The 18632-nt window shown below is 34.6% G+C and overlaps 3 protein-coding genes across 3 annotated transcripts; 2 read left to right on the top strand and 1 right to left on the bottom strand.

Moving 5' to 3' along the window:
* The first annotated feature begins 2339 nt into the window (after nucleotides 1-2339).
* On the top strand, nucleotides 2340-4557 carry LOC133680832 (ankyrin repeat domain-containing protein EMB506, chloroplastic). Its single transcript, XM_062103841.1, has 7 exons — nucleotides 2340-2789; nucleotides 2931-3010; nucleotides 3172-3270; nucleotides 3349-3447; nucleotides 3550-3648; nucleotides 3736-3834; nucleotides 3909-4557. The coding sequence occupies exons 1-7, from the start codon at nucleotides 2408-2410 to the stop codon at nucleotides 4011-4013; spliced, it is 963 nt and encodes a 320-aa protein (XP_061959825.1). The 5' UTR covers nucleotides 2340-2407; the 3' UTR covers nucleotides 4014-4557.
* Nucleotides 4558-4913: 356 nt separating this feature from the next.
* Nucleotides 4914-7563, bottom strand: LOC133674208 (ATP-dependent Clp protease proteolytic subunit-related protein 1, chloroplastic-like). The gene is made up of 7 exons (XM_062095261.1): nucleotides 7341-7563; nucleotides 6907-6956; nucleotides 6683-6745; nucleotides 6295-6406; nucleotides 5598-5659; nucleotides 5354-5530; nucleotides 4914-5272 (listed from the first exon to the last, which is right to left on the bottom strand). Exons 1-7 carry the CDS (start codon nucleotides 7561-7563, stop codon nucleotides 5189-5191), a joined length of 771 nt encoding a protein of 256 aa, XP_061951245.1. The 3' UTR covers nucleotides 4914-5188.
* An 8994-nt stretch (nucleotides 7564-16557) lies between these two features.
* Nucleotides 16558-17797, top strand: LOC133696397 (zinc finger protein ZAT10). Its single transcript, XM_062118585.1, has one exon. It carries the CDS (start codon nucleotides 16793-16795, stop codon nucleotides 17549-17551), a length of 759 nt encoding a protein of 252 aa, XP_061974569.1. The 5' UTR covers nucleotides 16558-16792; the 3' UTR covers nucleotides 17552-17797.
* Nucleotides 17798-18632: the final 835 nt, after the last annotated feature.

The following is an 18632-nucleotide window of genomic DNA, read 5'->3' as shown; positions in this document are numbered from 1 at the left end:
GTTTTCTCCCCCAGCCGCCGTCGGATTGGGCTATAATTTGGATATGTTGTTCTTCTTGATGCTGTTTAGATTCTGAATGGTGGAGATCAGAAACAAACACTCGCTATAGAAGTTGTGCTTCTCACATAGTAGGTCTGCAAGTTTGAGGTCTAAACCTATATTTTTGGAAATTTCACCATTTGATGAAATTGATAGTTGGATGTGTTATACTCATAATAATAAATTATAACTTGACCATATGGATGTTCTGATCCAACGGTGGAAGGTGGAGTTATAGCTGTCAGATGTTCTGCCATCAATATGTCTTGTCCTTAGCCTCTCTCTAAACTCTCTCTTACTCTTGCAAGTCACTCCAAGAGAAAAACAGAATGAGATTTATAGTGCTATCATCTTGTTAATTGCATATTTATCCCCACCCCTTTTTATCTTTTGTACATAAACTCTTAACCTTCTATTATTTGACTATCGACTTTTCTTGGTCTTATGTATTCATTTTATCCCCACAAATGTTTTTCTTTTCAACAATTTAGTACTATATTCACTTTCGTTTCATTTATTTCACTATTTTTATCTTGATTTAGGTTTCTTTCATTTAATTTACCCATTTTACTATTGGTTAAATTTCTCGTAATTTAATAACCTAGAAAAATTATAACTTGGGGTTTACAGCTTGGGTGTGGCAACGGGTGCAGACCCAAATCACTTGGGTCTCTCAGACTCGTCTAACCAAAGGCTCTGGGGTCCGGAGTTCAGACCAAGGTTCTTGGGTCCAGCATCAGGACCCAAGGCTAATGGGTCATGAGTAAGCACTCGATTCTCTTGGGTCCTCAGCCAGTACCAAATTCTCTTAGGTTCATCGTCATGAACCAAGGTTCTTGGGTCTTTGGTTTCTAAATATAATTATTTGTATTATAAATATTATTATTTTTATTATAATAAAAAGTATTAATATTAAAAATATTATTATTTGTATTATAAATATTTAAAATACTATCATTTGTATTCTAAATATTATTATTATTTTTATTATAGTTAAAATTATTAATATAATAATTATTAAATTTGAAAAAAATATTATTAATATTGAAAAAAACTATTATTACTATCAAAGAAAAACCACATATTTTTTTAAGATTAAAAAATATAAGAACTTGGACAGACAAATTAAATATTATTATTAATTGTTTTAAAAAATATTATTCCTATAAAAACTTAGGCCAAACAAGTTTAATATTATTGTTAATATCATAAATGTTTTTAAATTCATTAATATTATTAAATTTAAAATAAATTTTATTACAATAGTAAAAAAACATTGATTTGATTTGAAAAGTAAAATCAATTATTATTATTATTATTAACAACTTGGGTTCAGGATGCCCTTCCTGACACAAGAAACTTGAGCCTGAAAAACGGCGCTTGACTTAAGTTGTTTAGCAATGGCAACAGCGTAATCCCAAGTTTCTTGGGTCTTACAGCCCTTTTTGATTCAAGATACTTGGAAGTGGCAGGGCGCAAACCCAAGTCTATTGGGTCTTGCAGCCTTAACTGATCCAAGACACTTGGGTCAGACGTCTAAACTCAAGGCTAATGGGTCCAGCGTCAGGACCAAAGACTTTTAAGTTTGACGTCTTAATTGCAGTCAGACCCCATTTATAAGGGACGCAAAGCTCTTGAGCCTAGTATTGCAGCCAAACCCACTTACTCTTAGGTAAGTTTAATATTGTTATTTATATTAAAAATATTATTATTTGTATTATAAATATTGTTATTTTTATTATAATTAATATTAAAAATATTATTATTTGTGTTAGAAATATTCTTATTCTTATTATAATTAATATTATTAATATAATAATTAATAGATTTGAAAAATAAATTTAATATTAAAAACAACCATAGATTTGATTTGGAGAATAAACTTAAAAATTATTATTATTGTTATCATTAATAAATTTTTTTAAAAATATTATTATTATAAAAAAAATCATATTTTTTTAAAATAGATTAAAAAATATATGAATTTGAGGGAGACAAGTTATATATTATTATTAATATTATAAATATTATTATTAGGTAAATATTATTATTAGGTATGATGTTGTAACCAAACTTAAAACTTTATAATTTTTTTTATAAATAGACCTAATATTCTTGGGTTTTAAATTCTGGTGCACAGTGCAGACCTATCTAGTAAATTCTATTTTCATTCGTACATACTTGCTTATATTTTAATATTTGATGATTTTTATTTTCTGAACGACCTGTAGCTCGAACCCCTTCAAAATATCCTTCTCGGAGAAGCCTACTCGTCGTCTGCTTTTTCTTTAAATTAGCCTTCGCGTCATCTGTTATCTTCGTCCCCATCTCGTTCTTTCCACGCCTACACACACCTCGTTAGCTGATCATGGCGTTCGCCGGAGTTACAGTGACTTGTCATTCCAGTTATCTACTCCCTCGATTCTCTTCTTTCAACTATTCTTCTATTCCCTTTTTAAGTTTTGGAAGATTCCCATTATTTATTTCTAAGGAATGCTTAAGAGTTAGTGCTTATGCGGCCGGGTCAAAATGGGCATCACCACCATCATCTCTGGAGAAAAAAAACGGAGTTTGGGAAGATCCTGATGATGGAAGCGGCAGTGATTATGACCAAGAAGATGAAGAAGAAGCGAAAGAAAATGACTTGGATTTTGAGAGTAATTGGGAGGAAGAAAAGAATTCAGTCACAGCTACTTCCACTGCCACTAACTCCACTACAGAAAATAACTACGGGGAGGATCTTGTCAAAGGTGGCGTTCACTGTTCCCTTCCCCCCTATTTTAATAGTGCTATGCTATCGTTTTCTCAAGTGGAGCATTCCTATTCCTTTAGGGATGAATTTTTTTTTTTACCCTATGAATGAATTTGACGTTGTTCTGTAACCACTGCAGAGGTTGAACAACTTTTGGGACCAGAAGAGAGAGCAATTTTCCAACAGAATGCATCTCCTAATCTCCGCAAAATATCAACTGTAACCTATGATGATAACGTTTTAGTGCTATTTTCCTGCTGAAATATGTGTTTTTCTTTTTTCATTAAGAAGTAGCGTTTATATATATTGACTTGCTGCCATTTGCTAGAGCATATGGGCTATGAGAAAAATAGTAGTAAACATGCAAAATCTCCTTTCAGGCAAAATGGAATCCACTCCACACGCTTGCTCTTTCAGGACAGATAAAATTTATGGACAAGTTGCTTGATGATGGATTAGATATTGATGACCAGGATAATGTGAGTTCATTCCTTTATTTCATTCTGTTTATAGCTTGTACTTTGAGCATAAATCTTAAGTTGAAATTGTTGACATAGGATGGGCTCACGGCATTGCATAAGGCAATTATTGGCAAAAAAGAGGCTGTTATTAGTCATCTTTTAAGAAAAGGTGCTAGTCCACATATCAGAGATCGGGTGAGGTTAATATTTTGGTTGTAGCAAGTGTTTTTTGCCCCTGTTTAATTTTGTTTGCATCTCTAAGGAACATTTGTTGCCATTTATTTATCCCTGTAATAGGATGGTGCTAGCCCTCTGCATTATGCAGTTCAAGTTGGTGCAATGCAAACTGTAAAGTTGCTGATAAAATACGAGGTTGATGTCAATGCTGCGGATAATGTCAGTACAAGTTTCCAAATTTTTTCTGAACCCTTTGCTCAATTGATCATATTCTGGTCCCCAGAAATTTTATAACATTTCTTGCAGGAAGGATGGACTCCATTGCACATTGCAGTCCAAAGCAGAAATAGAGATATAGCTAAAGTTTTGTTGGTCAATGGTGCAGATAAGACCAGAAGAACTAAGGTAAATGTTTGCAATTTTATATTTGAAGGAAAAATTGTTCCAAGGAATGCTGAATTGCTTCCTTGTTTTTTCAGGATGGAATGACACCCCTGGATCTTAGCTTATGCTTTGGCAAAGACTTTAAGTCATTTGATATTGCGAAGTTACTGAAGGTTTTACCAGCTAACAGGGAATTATAATGGATGCAGCAGCCTTGACAGTAAATACAAGCAGAAGACTATATGAAGCTGTTGTGCATTACAAGGGCATCGCCTATTTTTGTGTTTGCAGATTCTGAATGGGTTTGTTCATCTATCGTGTATGAGTTTTATTGGGGTTCAAAACTCCTGTGTTGTCCAAGAATGAACGGTGCTTAGTAAACCGTGTGACTTGCACGGTGAAGCCCAATCAATCTTTGGGCAAAGTAGTTTTGCACCGAGGTGAAGAAGCCTGCTGAACAGGCTACAGCAAACAATCGATCTTTGGATGAATGTGTCCAGCACAGGTAATAATGCAAATGGATTTGCAAATGTCATGTCTCCCGGGGAAAAAAATGCATAACAATAGCTTTCAGTACAATCTATTCATCATCATGATGGTTATGAGATGCATTGCATTCAGATCAACAAGAAGAAGGTTGAAGCCATTGGCTAGCCTAATTGTGAGGCATCGGTAACATCTAAGAAATCTATATTCTGTGGATTTATTCTGACGGCTATTGCCAAGTTTAAACTAGTTGCTCTATATAGTATTGAATGATTGAAATATAAACCGATGAATTCAGTTGCTGTCAATGGATTAAAATAGAGGAAATCTTACTAAAGATGGTGATGCCTTACCGTGAGCACTTCATCAAGAGCAATCATAATGAAGTCCAAGCTCTCAAATCTCAACCAATCATGAGATGAAATGCAACCGTCACAAACTTGCCCTATGTAGTATTTGTAACCAGTTTTCCTGACAAACTATCAGATATGGGATCTGCAGTTCAACACCAACTTAATTACAGTGTCCTTGGAAAAGTTTGTGCCCTAAAACAGCTTCAGGTCTGGGTGTGAAGAATATTTCGCTCACACCCTGCACAAAAGAGAACTCATCTCTAGTTGAAAAGGCATAAATTCTCTCCTGGAGTTCAATAAGATCAAAACACAAATATGGAGTTGTTTGTATTACATTACTGTTACGAACCAGTGGTCTATTGCTATACATGTAACTTTAACATAGCCCTAGCCCAAGATACACATTGTATACAGCATTTTGAGATTAGCATACGGATCCAGAGCTATCTGGCCACACGGACCAGCACTGCCATCAACAAAAGCGTATCCTACCTTGGCAGTTTCCTCTGTATAATCAGCTATACTATATTTTGTCATCATCTAAAACCAGAGGGAGCTGCTCTCGGCCCAGCAGCTTGTGCCTTCATGGCTTTTGTTTGAGCAAGCAATGCATCATAGTCCTGAACATCGAAGGCTTATTGTCACTCAAATGCACATGAAATCAAACACAAAACAAAAGCCAAATGCAGTGACAAAATTACCCTTTTCTCAAATGCATCATCACTTGAGCTAAGTAGTTTGTCGGCAATCCCATAATCTATGGCTTCCTGAGCTTTGAGATATTTTGGTCGCTCTTTAACAAGTTCTTCCTTCGGCTTCCCAGTTCCTTTTGCTAACAGCTCAATATAATACTCAGTATTTGCATCCAATTCCTTGGCCTGAGAAAAAAGTTAGTTACGAAAATTGATGAAGGAAGAAAAAGGAAGGGAGAGTGTAGGGGAGAACCTTGATCCACATATCTACTGCAGCTCCGCTTGATCTGTTGACTTTAGGCAAATATAATTTTGCTACAATCCAGAATCAAATTATTAGAACCTCATGCTCAAAACCCTTTACATTACTTGAAAGATGTGCCAAACCTATGGCCACATTGTTTGATCGAGCAATCAACAGGCTAGTAGTTCATGCCAAGGCTATCAAAATAGATCAGCAAAGCAAACAGGCACAGTTTTTTCACAGGTTCTTTTATAAGAAATTAAGTTTACAAGGCTACGAGAAGTTAGGAGATGGATTTGCTGGGTGGAAAACAGATTGTGCGCCTTCCTGTAGGACCAGAAATTGTCAAATTGGTGATTAGGTCAAGCCACAAATGACCAGTGATAAACACTCTCCCATAACTATCATACCACGTTCCTGACATCTGGCAAAATTTTAGGTGATAGAACTTCACCCGATCAGCCATTCACTTGTTCTGACACATTTTCTTTTTCTCAAGAATGGTACTCAAGCAGCCATATAGTCCCACACAGTTAGAAGACATGATGGTGAATAGAATGGTTTTAAACCATTCAAGTACAAATAGGTTCTCTAGTTATAAATAATTTTAAACACATTACTGTTCCCATAGCTCCAAATAGCAATTGCATTTTCCAAAACAAGTCGTGATAATCCTTTCAAACTTAAAGAGAAGTTTGGAGCATACTGGATGAGTTTGGCTGTAAAGCGCGATTACCCTTGGCTCCAAGAGATAGAAGCATTGCTGCCTGACCATATGCCATGCCACAATTCACAGTATAGATAGTTGATTTGCAGTACTTCAGGCATCTAGAAAGAGATGCACAGGATAAGTTTCAATCACATTAAACAATTGATGAAAGAATTAACAAATAATTGAAAACATTGAATGCAGACAGGCAACAAACACACATTTAATATTGCTCCATAGCATAAACTTAACGGTGACAAAATAACTGAAAATCTTGTGTGCAGACACACAACAAACAGACGCGCGCACACAGATATTGGCGCATGAACTAAAGAGATATTATAATAACCTCCGTTCAGAGAAAATCCTAGATTATGATACTTACAGACATGGTGTCTGCAATGGCATACGCTTCAGTTTCGGATCCGACAGTCTCCATCTTCTCATTCTAAACAGTAAGAAAAGAAATTAGGGAAGATGATTACACATATTCAACCACATGAATGTGATTTCAGGCATAATTAGAGCACAAGTTGATGGCTTATCTAGGGCGACACAAACAGGTTAACAGAAAATGAAAAGAAAAGAGGGGGGAATTCAAGAGCAAACCTGTGTCCCGGATGAGTTTATATATAGATAAATAGGCTTTGAAGGATCATCTTAAATGGCATGAACCTGAAGGTCTCAACTTGAATAATTAGGAGTCGTCTCATTCAAAATAAGTGATCTGTATACTGCCGGCATAACCTTAAAATAATTGAATCTCATCTCATCTCATAGTAATGCAATTATGACTTATCGAGCTCATGGATGAGGGAAGATTAAAAGGCAGTCTCCGAATTATCAAGTAAATAAATGGCCAATGTTGCTGTCTTTTCCATTAAAGACTCTAAAACACGAACAATTCCATAAACAAGAAAAACAAAAAAGCTATTAATGATTCAAAAATATAAACAAGGGCACATTCCCATATTAAAAAAAAAAGAATCAATAAAGCTGACAATAACAAACTAAATAAACAGAGCAGAGAGAGAGAGACTGACGTCCATCTTTGAGGTTTTCTTGTCTAAACTGGCTGGGAATATGATTCAGTGACCTCCCAGATGCAGTAGGGGACTTGCAAGAGCAGTAGCATCTTTGTTTTCTTGGAGTGCTTAATAAAAAGAGTTTGGAGCATGGGAGAAAGGAGGACTTGTTTAACCCAGCAGAGGAACTGACCGTTTCTGGGTTTGGAGCTGAGAGTGGAGATAGCAGAGAAGTCGCCATACTATATGTGCACTGCAGACTGGAGCGAGTGCTTACTGATTTCTCTTTGCTTGGAGAGAGCGGTGACAGTGAAGCTTGAGGTTTTGGTGCGTTTGGGTCTCGTTCTCTTTCTCTGTGTTTTTGTTATTTTTTACTGGTTGGTTCTGGGGAGTGAAGAGTGAGAACGTATCTAAATTTGGGTTTGGGCCTCACCTCATGTAAAGAGACTTGTCTAATTCAAAACAGACTTGGGTAGAAGAGCCTGCACTTTAGGAAGAACAACACCAGGGCTGTTTTAGGCCCATCATTCCCACATACTTTGAATTATTAGAATTATTACTGTAACATTGTTTTCCAAAATATTTTTTATTTTATAAAATATTTTTTAAAATTACTTTAGTTTTAGTAATTGAAGTGATATTAAAGTAATTAGATTCAAGAATACAAAAACAAATTCTTATAAATAAATTTTCCTCTCAATACCACACAAATAAATTATAAAAATTAAAAAAAATATTATTTTAATATATTTTTAAATAAAAATTAATTTTAAAAATAATATTTATCACCGTCTAACAGGCATGTCGAAATTGAAAACCGTTTAAAAAACGGAGGAAAGCACAACTTGACCCTTTTTTTTTTCTTTTTCTTTTTCTGACCAGAAACCAGGTCAGCTTTCAATTTCTGCTGCTGCTTCGTTGTAGTTGAGGGCTCAAATTTCGATCATCTTAGAAAAAATAACTACAAGTCAATAATGTACAACTAACTGTTCCAGGCTTCTGGTTTTGGTTGTGGACAGTACTGGAGAGTACAATGGGTGCTTTCAACAAGTTTTGTCGGTTCAGAAAAAGAAGAAGAAAAGATTGATAGAAGAGGGACTCGGGCTCTGTGGAAAACAAGCAGGCCAGTTCTTGAGCAAAGTAGCAAAACCTAGTTTTAGTAGGCTGTTGTGAGCTCGTGAAGGGCTGGATTCCTTTTCTTTCCATGGAAATGCTCGGCTGGATTTAGTTCTTGTTGTTCAGCCATCCTCCAGGTCCAGGCAGCTACAGGCGTTAGTTCCATTTGCAGCGCCTCCTCAGCAGTAACAAGACCCCCATTCTCTCCCTGTTAATTGGAAAAGTCGACGTAACTCAAGATCTACCAACATAAAGGAAGATAAGTTCCCATATAAAAAAAAAAAAAGAGAAGCGTGCTGTGATGACGCTGTAAAATATAGTCTGCTGGTCTTTGTATTTGACTTCCACTAATTCAAGTTGGGCATGGAAAAACTATACACGGTTCTGGGGCAGATCGGCCTCCCCCCATTTAGCACAATATCGAGACAAGCGGTCCCATGCAGCATGCTATAAGATTTTAGGTATGACGAGGATATTCGCCATTTTTTTATGGCTTTAAATCCTCAGGCAGGCAAGAGTAACAGGACGCACTAGATCTCTGAAACCAAAGGCCGCCCCCATTGTTTTGACTATCAAAAACTAGCCCTTTGAATCAGCAGGTTACTTGGCGAAATGGTTAGCTCTCGACGTCATGAAATTCCAATGCTGGCCTGGGCCTTATCCAAGTCTTCATTCGGATTAGAAAACGAAGGAAAACACAACTTCGCCAATCAGTCTGTTCAAGTACACACTCAGTACAAGTATTATTATACATGTACGGTGTTTTACTATACAAATTACACAATTGAATTTTTTTAGTGGTGATATATCTGTAATTTTTTGTTTTTTTTTATTAGAAAACAAGTTTTCCTAAAAAAAATTTAAATTTTTATCATTTTCTGTTTGATCTATTTATCATTTTTTTATCTTCATTTTTTGTAATATCTTTTTAGTTATTTTTTTTGTCATATTTTTTTTGTCATATTATTTATATTTGAAATGTTTATCACTCTACACTTCACTTATTTATTTCATTCTTTTTTTATCTTATCTTAATTCTTTTATAATTCATTTTTAATTTTTTTAATCTATTTTTTTTTGAAAAATTACTATACAAAGACTAAAAAAATAGTATATCAATGTAGCAATTGAAACACTGTCTCATTTTTATACTTCGTTAAAAATAAGCTTGAAATATTATGAGTCTTTATTAACATATATTATATTTATTATATTTTATTATATATAAATATCAATTTATTGATTCATGGTTATAATTTTTACTCGCTATCAAAAATTACATTAATAAAACCTACACATTAATTTATTTGTGCTAAAAAAAATTATCCGACATACTGTGAAGTTCACGTTAAATAACTAGTTAATTCCCCCAAAGGAAATTCAACAGAAAACAACGAGATAATCCAATAAGAAAAGAGCAGTTACTTGACTAATTCATCATTCAATTGGTCAATATATATCCCATTTCTTCCTCGCCTTCTTGAAGTTTCCAGCCTGTTTCCATGAAGCAGCGGGGTATGAAGAGGTAATTTGACCATTACATGATTATCAGCCAAGAAAAAACCCTTTAATTGAATTCGTTGGTGCATGAAATTCCAGTTTGTAAATTACATATTCAGGTGCGGTTTGTTTTTTCGTTCCAGTCCCGATTCTAAAATATTTTGATCTTTTCCTCGATTTAATTATTTTCTTTAATTTTTAAATTGTTTTAATATGCCTATATAAAAAATAAATTTAAAAAAATAAAAAAAATATATTTTAATATATTTCTAAAAAAAACTTTCAACTCATGTGTTGTAAATATGTTATGTTGAAAAAACGAGAGAGAAAAAGGGTTTAATTTTATATTCAAGATAGAATCTGACCCGTCAGTATAGACTTTTAATTAAGTTGGAAATAATGTCCATCATTATATGAAAATTCTTATATGTACGCACATGCTCAATTCACGGATACAGAATCTATGAAGGTTCATGCATCTCTCAACTGAGCGGAAAAAAAACTGTAAAATTGATTAAATCAGAAAAAAATAATTAAAAAAAATGAATTGTAAAAAAAAAAAAAATTAAAAAAATTGACCGGTTCGATTTGGTTTCAGTTTTATAAACCTGAAACTGAAAAAATCAAACCGAACCGAAACCAAACCGAGCCAAACCGGAAAAAAACCGAGCCAAATTGAAAAAAACTGAGCAAAACTGAAAAAACCAAACCAAACCAATTTGAACCGGTTTTTGTCTTAAAAACTGAACCGAAATTGGTCAATTTAAACTGATTTCTATTTAGTTTTAGTTTTTTTAAAAATTTAATTTAGTTATTTTTTTTAATAAAAATCAAACTGAATAAAAAAAAATTAATAATCAATCCTATCTCAAACGATGGTAAAAAGTAATCGCTCTACTTAAGGCTGTGGCTTCAACAACATTAATTAATTAGTTGGGTGGGGTTTTTTTCCTCTATTTGCCTTCGCTGCTAAGAATCATAGCTATTCAGGGAAAAGAAAAACAGCACCGACACGACATCGAAGTAGAGTACTTCGTTGAAAATTTTGGTGGTGTTTGGGGCGATGATTTTTAAGATGTTTTCTGATCCGAGAATATATAAAAATAATATTTTTCAAAAATTTATCTTTTATACTAAGATGTTAAAACGATGTAAGAACATAAAAAACAATTAATTTTAAGTAAATATATTTAGAAAAAGAGAGGAGGAAACATGGTTCCAAAAACATTGAACTCCAGCTAATGTGAGTTGGATCGCAAAGCAATACATGAATGTGTACACTCCTTGATTTCCTCCTCATCTACTGGATATATAAAACCTGTAGAAGTGACGTCTGGAATGTGTAATGGCTTGACGAATAAAAAAACAATAAAGCTACGTATCTTCTATTTTGTTGTTTCTGACACGGCATGGCCGGTTTAGAACGAGTAGTGCCTGGCAGCGTGAAAGAAGAAGAAGAAGAAGAAGAAGAAGAACCCTTGTTCATTTCTGTCCTCTCTGAAGATGAACCTTGACTGGGGCAAAGCATAAAAGCCTGAGAATTCACATTCTTATGAACTCCCTCGTTTAAGCTTATCCCCTTCCTTAATGATGGAGAGTTCTTCAGACTTACTGTTCATATAATTCTTTTGTTTTTTCTTTGTGGGGTGATTAATAAAATACAAGATTGATTTAGCTTGAGTGGGATATACACATGCATCTCTATTTCCAGGTGTTTTTGGCATTTGATTAGCCGTCTAGGGCCTCTCTACCTCGGGGAAAGGAGCACCATGGGCGAACCTAGAATGCATCTAATCTTCGCTGCATGCACTGGCAATTACTCTGTATATCCCTCTGAAATACATCTAATCTTCTACGCCTTCTTGAACGATAATTCCCAACCACATGGCATGCTCTTTTCTATAAAAAAAATGAATAATAATAAACATTTATAGACTAGATATGAATCGTGCTTTAATTCAATAAACTTGAGATTTTACTCACAACGACCGCACGACCCTAATTAAGTTGTTTGTTGTGCCCATCCACTCATATGTCTTTATCGATCTTACAATTTCCCAGCTAATCACTCGTGCAAACAGTAATTATTGAAATGGAAGTAAATAAAATACCAAAGCACTCCAAGTGAATATGTTTACGACAGGCGTGTTTTAAGAGTGTAATAACAGTTGTTTTTAAAGTATTTTTTATTCAGATATATATTAAAATATTATATTTTTTATTTTAAAAAAAATCAGTTTTAATATCAATAAATCAAAACAATCTAAAAATATAAAATAAAATTATTTTTTAAAAAAGTGTGGTTTCAACTGCGTTCCTAGATGAACCCTTCAACATAATTCTAACATCCCATTAATTGGCATAATTTTTGAGTCAATGATAACATCACTCAATAAGCCCTTACTCATGTGTTTTACTTCAATCCCGTAGTGACCAGAAGGATTACGACTGATAACACCACTCTGCGTTGTGTTTTTTTTGTGTTAAAAATGATGTTCAGGTAGTGCAAACACGTTTTAAAGAAGTGAAAAAAATATATGATTTGAATCATAAATTAGAATGGTTAAAGAAGTTGGTTTTATTTGAATCAGATGATAAATAAAAATAGATAATGACACCAAATGGACTAAATAAAAAAATAGTGATAATGATAACACAGGGAACTTTTTGGTAAATGGGGATAAACAATGTACCTTAATTCTTCATCCATTAAATATGGAAGGACACAAAAAACTCGTCTCGGGTCAATCTGAGTCAGTATGACAAATCTGTAACTCATGGAATAAGAGGCGAGCCTATGGTTAATCCACCAAACTTGCGCCCTAAATCATGAGATACGGATAACCTGATAAAAAAGAAAACATAAAAAATCACAAAGTTAGAAAGAAAATAAAATATATTTTTTTTTATAAAAAATGATGTAAACTCGCGTTTACTTTTCAAACTCATGACCCGGGATATTAGATCAAAAACACCCTATATAGAAAAAACACAAAACTCAATTCTCAACCAATTAAATGTTTAAGGATTAACTTGGAAAAGAATATCAACTATACAAAAGGATCCATAACAAAAAATGATAATTAAAAGTAGTGGGATCAAAATTAAAATACAAAATAAAATTTATTTTTGATTGAAGGATGAAATTGAGAAAAAAAAATAATTGAGTAAAAGGACTAAAAAAATCAAAATAATGAGGATCAAAATTGAATAAAAATAAAAACAAATTATTAATTGAATAGAAAAATTAATTTAACAAAAGAGCCTAAAATCATAAAAAAAAAATGAGGATTAAATTGAAAAAATAATATATAGCAAAATGGAATGGAAGGATGAGATTGAAAACAAATAAAACTTTTATAAAATGATCAAAAACAAAAACAAAAAATAAAAAATCAAATGAATAAAGATTGAGGTTGAAATACCAATAATAAAGAGGGTCAAACTATAATTTTTAAAGGAGGAGAGAGAGAGAAAAAACGCTCATCGATGACAAACTGGACCACCACTATCGACACGTGTTATTCTACTAGAAAGAGAACGTGATGGTACTTCCATTAACATGGTAGATGAGTGTTTTTGGACGCGGGAGGGACATACTCGTCGTCCAAAGAGCGTGGACATCTCTCACGCTTCTAGGAGAGTGCTTTAAAGTCACTTATTTTTTTGTTTTTTATGTAGTGAAATATCAAATTGTCCCTAGACTAATTTAATAATAAAAAAAACTATTGTGAAACGATAAAAAAGCCCTTTGAGTCCATATTTAAAATTTTTACTTTGAAGAGTGTTTTGGTACTTTTAATTGTGTAATATTTTTTATATTTTATCAAATATTAAATTGCAGCTCAATTTACATTATAATAATATAAAATTATCATGGAAAACACAAATACCTCTTAATATTATTTTTAAATTTATAGCTTCCAATGATATTTTAATTATTTTATCGTGTAATTAAATTGTCTTCAGTTAATTTGAATACTTAATCGCTAAGTTATTTTTTTTAATGAAAAAACAAAATTATCATTATACTGTTACTGTGAAGAGTAGCTTTTGTTGGTTTACAAAATTGTAGTTTATGCTCTACGGCCTAAAGTTTTAGTACGTCAGAACCTTGGAAGAATCGCAGCGAAGTAGTAGTGTTGTCCTTTTTTTCTTGGCTTTTATACTATTGTTTCTCAATCTCTTCCTCCACAATTTTCATGTCTTATATTTCTCTCCGGGTTTAATAATCAATAAAATATATCTTTTATAATTTTACGAGAATTTTTTTAAAATCATATTTTAAATGTTAAAAAATTATTAATTATATTTTTATGGGTCGGTTTTTCCAGTGTCATAATTTAATTTTGAAGAGGTACCAAGGAAAGAGAGGCCACTGGGCTTGTCAAGAGCGGCAAGGGATGCTCAGCAGAAAGAGGGTTATACGTGGCAAAAGCATACATAAAAGTTCCACGTGGCGATTTGCTAGAGATCCCTAGCCAATGGACGGGTAATATCGGTCGTTAAAAATATATAGTCGGTTTATCTCTATTTGGTTGCTAGCATGTGAAAACCAGCAAAAAGGAGGTGACACGTGTTTGCTTTAGAAGATTGGCGCGTTGCTTGCCGTATGCCCTGACGATTGCGCGTCGGTGAAGCTTTCAGAAGTCCACTATCCCTCTCTAGCTACTACCAGACTGTACTAGCTAACTGTCATGTTATTTGACATCAATAACCCTTCTATGCCTCCCTTTTTATGATTTAAAAAAATTAAGGATACGTGGACAGTTCACCTTATTTTTTAAAATATTTTTTATTTAAAAATATAAAAAATATAAAAATTAATTTTCGACATCTCAATAATGGAATGGAAAGTTACCATGGAAGATCATAAAACCATATTAATTTATTTATTTTGATTTTAGTAAAAACAAAAACACACGTTGAATTGTCATGTAATGGAATGGAAGTGAGAAAGCGCAAGATTCATTGTCTTGCCCGTACATCACTCCGACGCATGTTTTCTTCTAGCATTCAGAATAATCACCACTACACTTGGGTTCCAGGATAAGTACGTGTGTTTGGTATTTTAGCTAAGTTTATTTTTAAAATTAATTTTTATTTTAAAAATATAAATTTAATAGTTTTAAATAGTTTTTTAATTGAAATGATTTTATAAAAAACACCGTAACCTCGTTACTAAAACATACACTTACAGTTGAACTAGAATTAATTATCTTATGCTTTGCATCAAGATTAAAATCTCCATCGGAAAATTGAGGGGCTAGGAGTAGGGGTAGCCTAGACTGTGTTTATTTTTGTTTTTACAATTTTTAATTTTTTTTACTTTAAAATAAATTTTTTTATAATTTGGGTTCGTTTTAATAGCTATATCAATATATATATATATATATATAGAATGCAAAGGAGGGATAATCATGGGATGACAGTTGTCCAGGTGGCAAAGAAAGAGATGTTTCTGGGCGAACATTAGATAGCTGTCTTTCTAGATAGCCACCCAACAAGAAACTACCAAAACCAAGCATAAAGCTCAAAATTCCTAGATAAGGTCACTAGCAACTAACAGAAGAATTTCCTGTGCACTTATCAGCGCGTGAGAGTGAACGATCAACGGCGTAGAAGCAACGAGGAAGCAGAGCAAGGGATGTCTGTCTGCTTCTAGAGAAGGAAGACCGGCGGCCCAAGCAAATACCGCAAAACGTTTTCGACGTCCAAGACATATACTATAAAGAAATGGCCGACGACGAGTAAGACCTTAATCTGCAAGGAAGAAATAGAAGAATTAGTGTGGATTCATTAGTCCTATGCATTGTTATCGTACGTTAGATCTCATTTCTATATAGGAATAATGCATGGGAAACGCCAAAAAATCGTTGGAACATTATTAAATATAATGGCAGCTATGTGGGCAAATTTCCTTAGTTAATTTTCTTGGAGAAGTACATAAAAACCATAGTTATTTAATAAATTGTCCGTTTACATGTGTCAAATTTAAAAAATAAAAGAAAGGGTAAAAGGATTCTTCAACCTCCGTTTAATTATTTTATTATTCAACGTTAAAAAGAAATGGTTTCTGATTTCAGTTCCAATGCCATGCTTAATTCTATTTGTAAGAGAAGAAAAGTACCATTTGATAACGAACATCAATATGATCGGAAACCGGCAGTATTAGACACGTGCAGTAAAGCTTAATGAATTGCTATATATTACTTTTCCTCGAGTAAGTTGAATGGTATTGTTTTTTTTTTTTAAAAAAAAAAAACTAACTAATACCACTCCGAAGAAGGAAAGAAATCGGAAAGGAGCAAGTCACTTTAATAGAATAATCTTGGAAGACATCCCAAGATTTACTTGCGGGACGCGAAACTAAAATATTCAAGGCAACAAAAATACAATCTTTGCAAGCTTATCCACCTTGTTAATGCCTCATTGCTGACTCAATAATGCGTGCTCCACACGGCCAAAAGACCCCGAGTTCACCTAGGATTCAAATTACCTCTACTATTTTTTTGTTTGTTAAAAAGGCAAGCGTACCCTTGTTTTGACTTGGAGATTGGAATTAGTCGTATCCTCAAAGCCTCTCTTGTTAGTAGTAGCTCAGTCTCCACAAATCCCACCCCACCTCTCTATGGCTTTAGTTGACCGACCTCACTGCCTACCAACTCTCCCACTCCACCCCATCCTCCTATATATATAAACAAAGCCTCTCCTTACTCTACACTCAGTGATCGGCCCCCCTATCTCTCTCTCTATCTCTCTCAATACCTTTCTTCCTCTCCTTGGAAATCTTGTTCGTTTGTACCTCTCGTTGCCCACTCACACAAGAAAACTCAGTACCAAGAATCCAAATCATGGCTCTTGAAGCTCTGAACTCTCCTACAACAGCCGCTCCTTTTAATTATGAAGAAACATGGATTAAGAGGAAACGCTCTAAGAGACCTCGTAGCGAGTCCCCTTCGACCGAGGAAGAATACCTCGCTCTGTGCCTTATCATGCTTGCTCGTGGCGGCTCCACTGCCACAACCGCCCAAAAAACCGCTTCCGCCTCCCCTGCACCACCCCAACCACCAACTTTGGATCTTTCTTACAAGTGTACGGTTTGCAACAAGGCTTTCTCTTCTTACCAGGCTCTTGGCGGGCACAAAGCCAGTCACAGGAAATCCTCCTCCGAGTCCACCGTCGCCACAGCCGCCGAAAACCCATCAACCTCCACCACAACTAACACAACTACCACGACCACCAATGGTAGGACTCATGAGTGCTCTATCTGCCACAAGACTTTCCTTACTGGGCAGGCCTTAGGCGGACACAAACGTTGTCACTATGAGGGCACAATTGGAGGCAACAACAGCAGTAGTGCCAGCGCTGCAATCACCACCTCAGACGGTGGTGCTGTTGGAGGCGGTGGCGTGAGCCAGAGTAAAAGTCAAAGAAGCGGTGGTGGGTTTGACTTTGACCTGAACTTGCCTGCTTTGCCTGAATTTGAATGTCCAAGAATCAGTCTACAAGCACTCTGCGGTGATCAAGAAGTGGAAAGTCCTTTGCCAGGGAAAAAGCCAAGATTAATGTTTTCGCTCAAGCAAGAAAAGACCGATATGGGTTCTTCGTAAATTTGAATTTAGAATTTAAGATTAGGTTTAATTAGGAAGATTCTTGGATTTTCTTTTCTTTTCATCACTCTTCTATGGTGTTGTCTTTTGGGGTTTGCTTTGATAATGAATTGGTTCTGTATAGGGATTGTCTTCATTGTTTGTAGACTTCCTCTGCTATTCTACCATTGGACATTAATTCATTCTTTTACTATTATTTTTTTAAAAAATTGCGTGAGATTCATATTCAATTATTTATTATACTCGTGGATATGAATGGATTTCTTCTTAATTACATGTTTTAATTGCACTCCATATTTCATTTTTCGGATGGTTGAACTCTCTCCCCACGTCTTAAATGCCTAATATTGTGGGTATAGAATAGGGACGGATCACAGTTCAATTTCTCCTTTTAAATTTATATTTTTCAAAAAAAAGTGCCTAATGAAGCTTGAAGCCCAACAAACACGACGAAACCTCTCTCTTTAGATTGCGGTAGAAAAATGTTTTAAAGTTTATTTTTCACATAAATACTTTATGATATAATAAAAAATATCAAAAAAATTAATTTTCTTAAGAAACATGGCTTCACTGCAATAACATACAGGCTTGCAATCTCAATGCACCGCCATAAACTCGATTTTTTTGGGTTAAACAGTAAAGGTCGGACTCACGGGTCACGGCGGCCCGTGAATGTTGAAGTCAAGTTCATGTATTGCATTATACGCGTGGTAAATACCCATTCAATCAAGCCGAGAGAGTCTTTAAATATTCATAACCCTTTTTGTGTGGGCTAGTATGGAAGCAAGTCATCGCCGCGTGAACAGCGCAGAGACAGCAGGCAGGCAGGCGGGGCACCCGGTAGTGGTCGTGATGGTCTTTCTAAACAAAGAACCATGCCATGTTAAGAGTAATGAGACGGTGGTCTTAACCAATAACCTCCCATGTGATCATGCCTTCAATCCACATGTTGGCATCATGATGTAACGTCTTTTGCGTGGCTCAGGACACTTGTAGCTGTAAGCGTTAGTTGCACAACACCCACTTCAGTACAAGGTCTTGTCCTAATTCTGGAGGCTATTTCCGGTCGGCGGAGCTTTCA

This window comes from Populus nigra, chromosome 1, assembly GCF_951802175.1.
Source record: "Populus nigra chromosome 1, ddPopNigr1.1, whole genome shotgun sequence".
Lineage (NCBI taxonomy): Eukaryota > Viridiplantae > Streptophyta > Magnoliopsida > Malpighiales > Salicaceae > Populus > Populus nigra.
The sequence above is the reverse complement of the archived record's forward strand: the minus strand, read 5'-3'. Positions and strand labels throughout refer to the sequence as shown.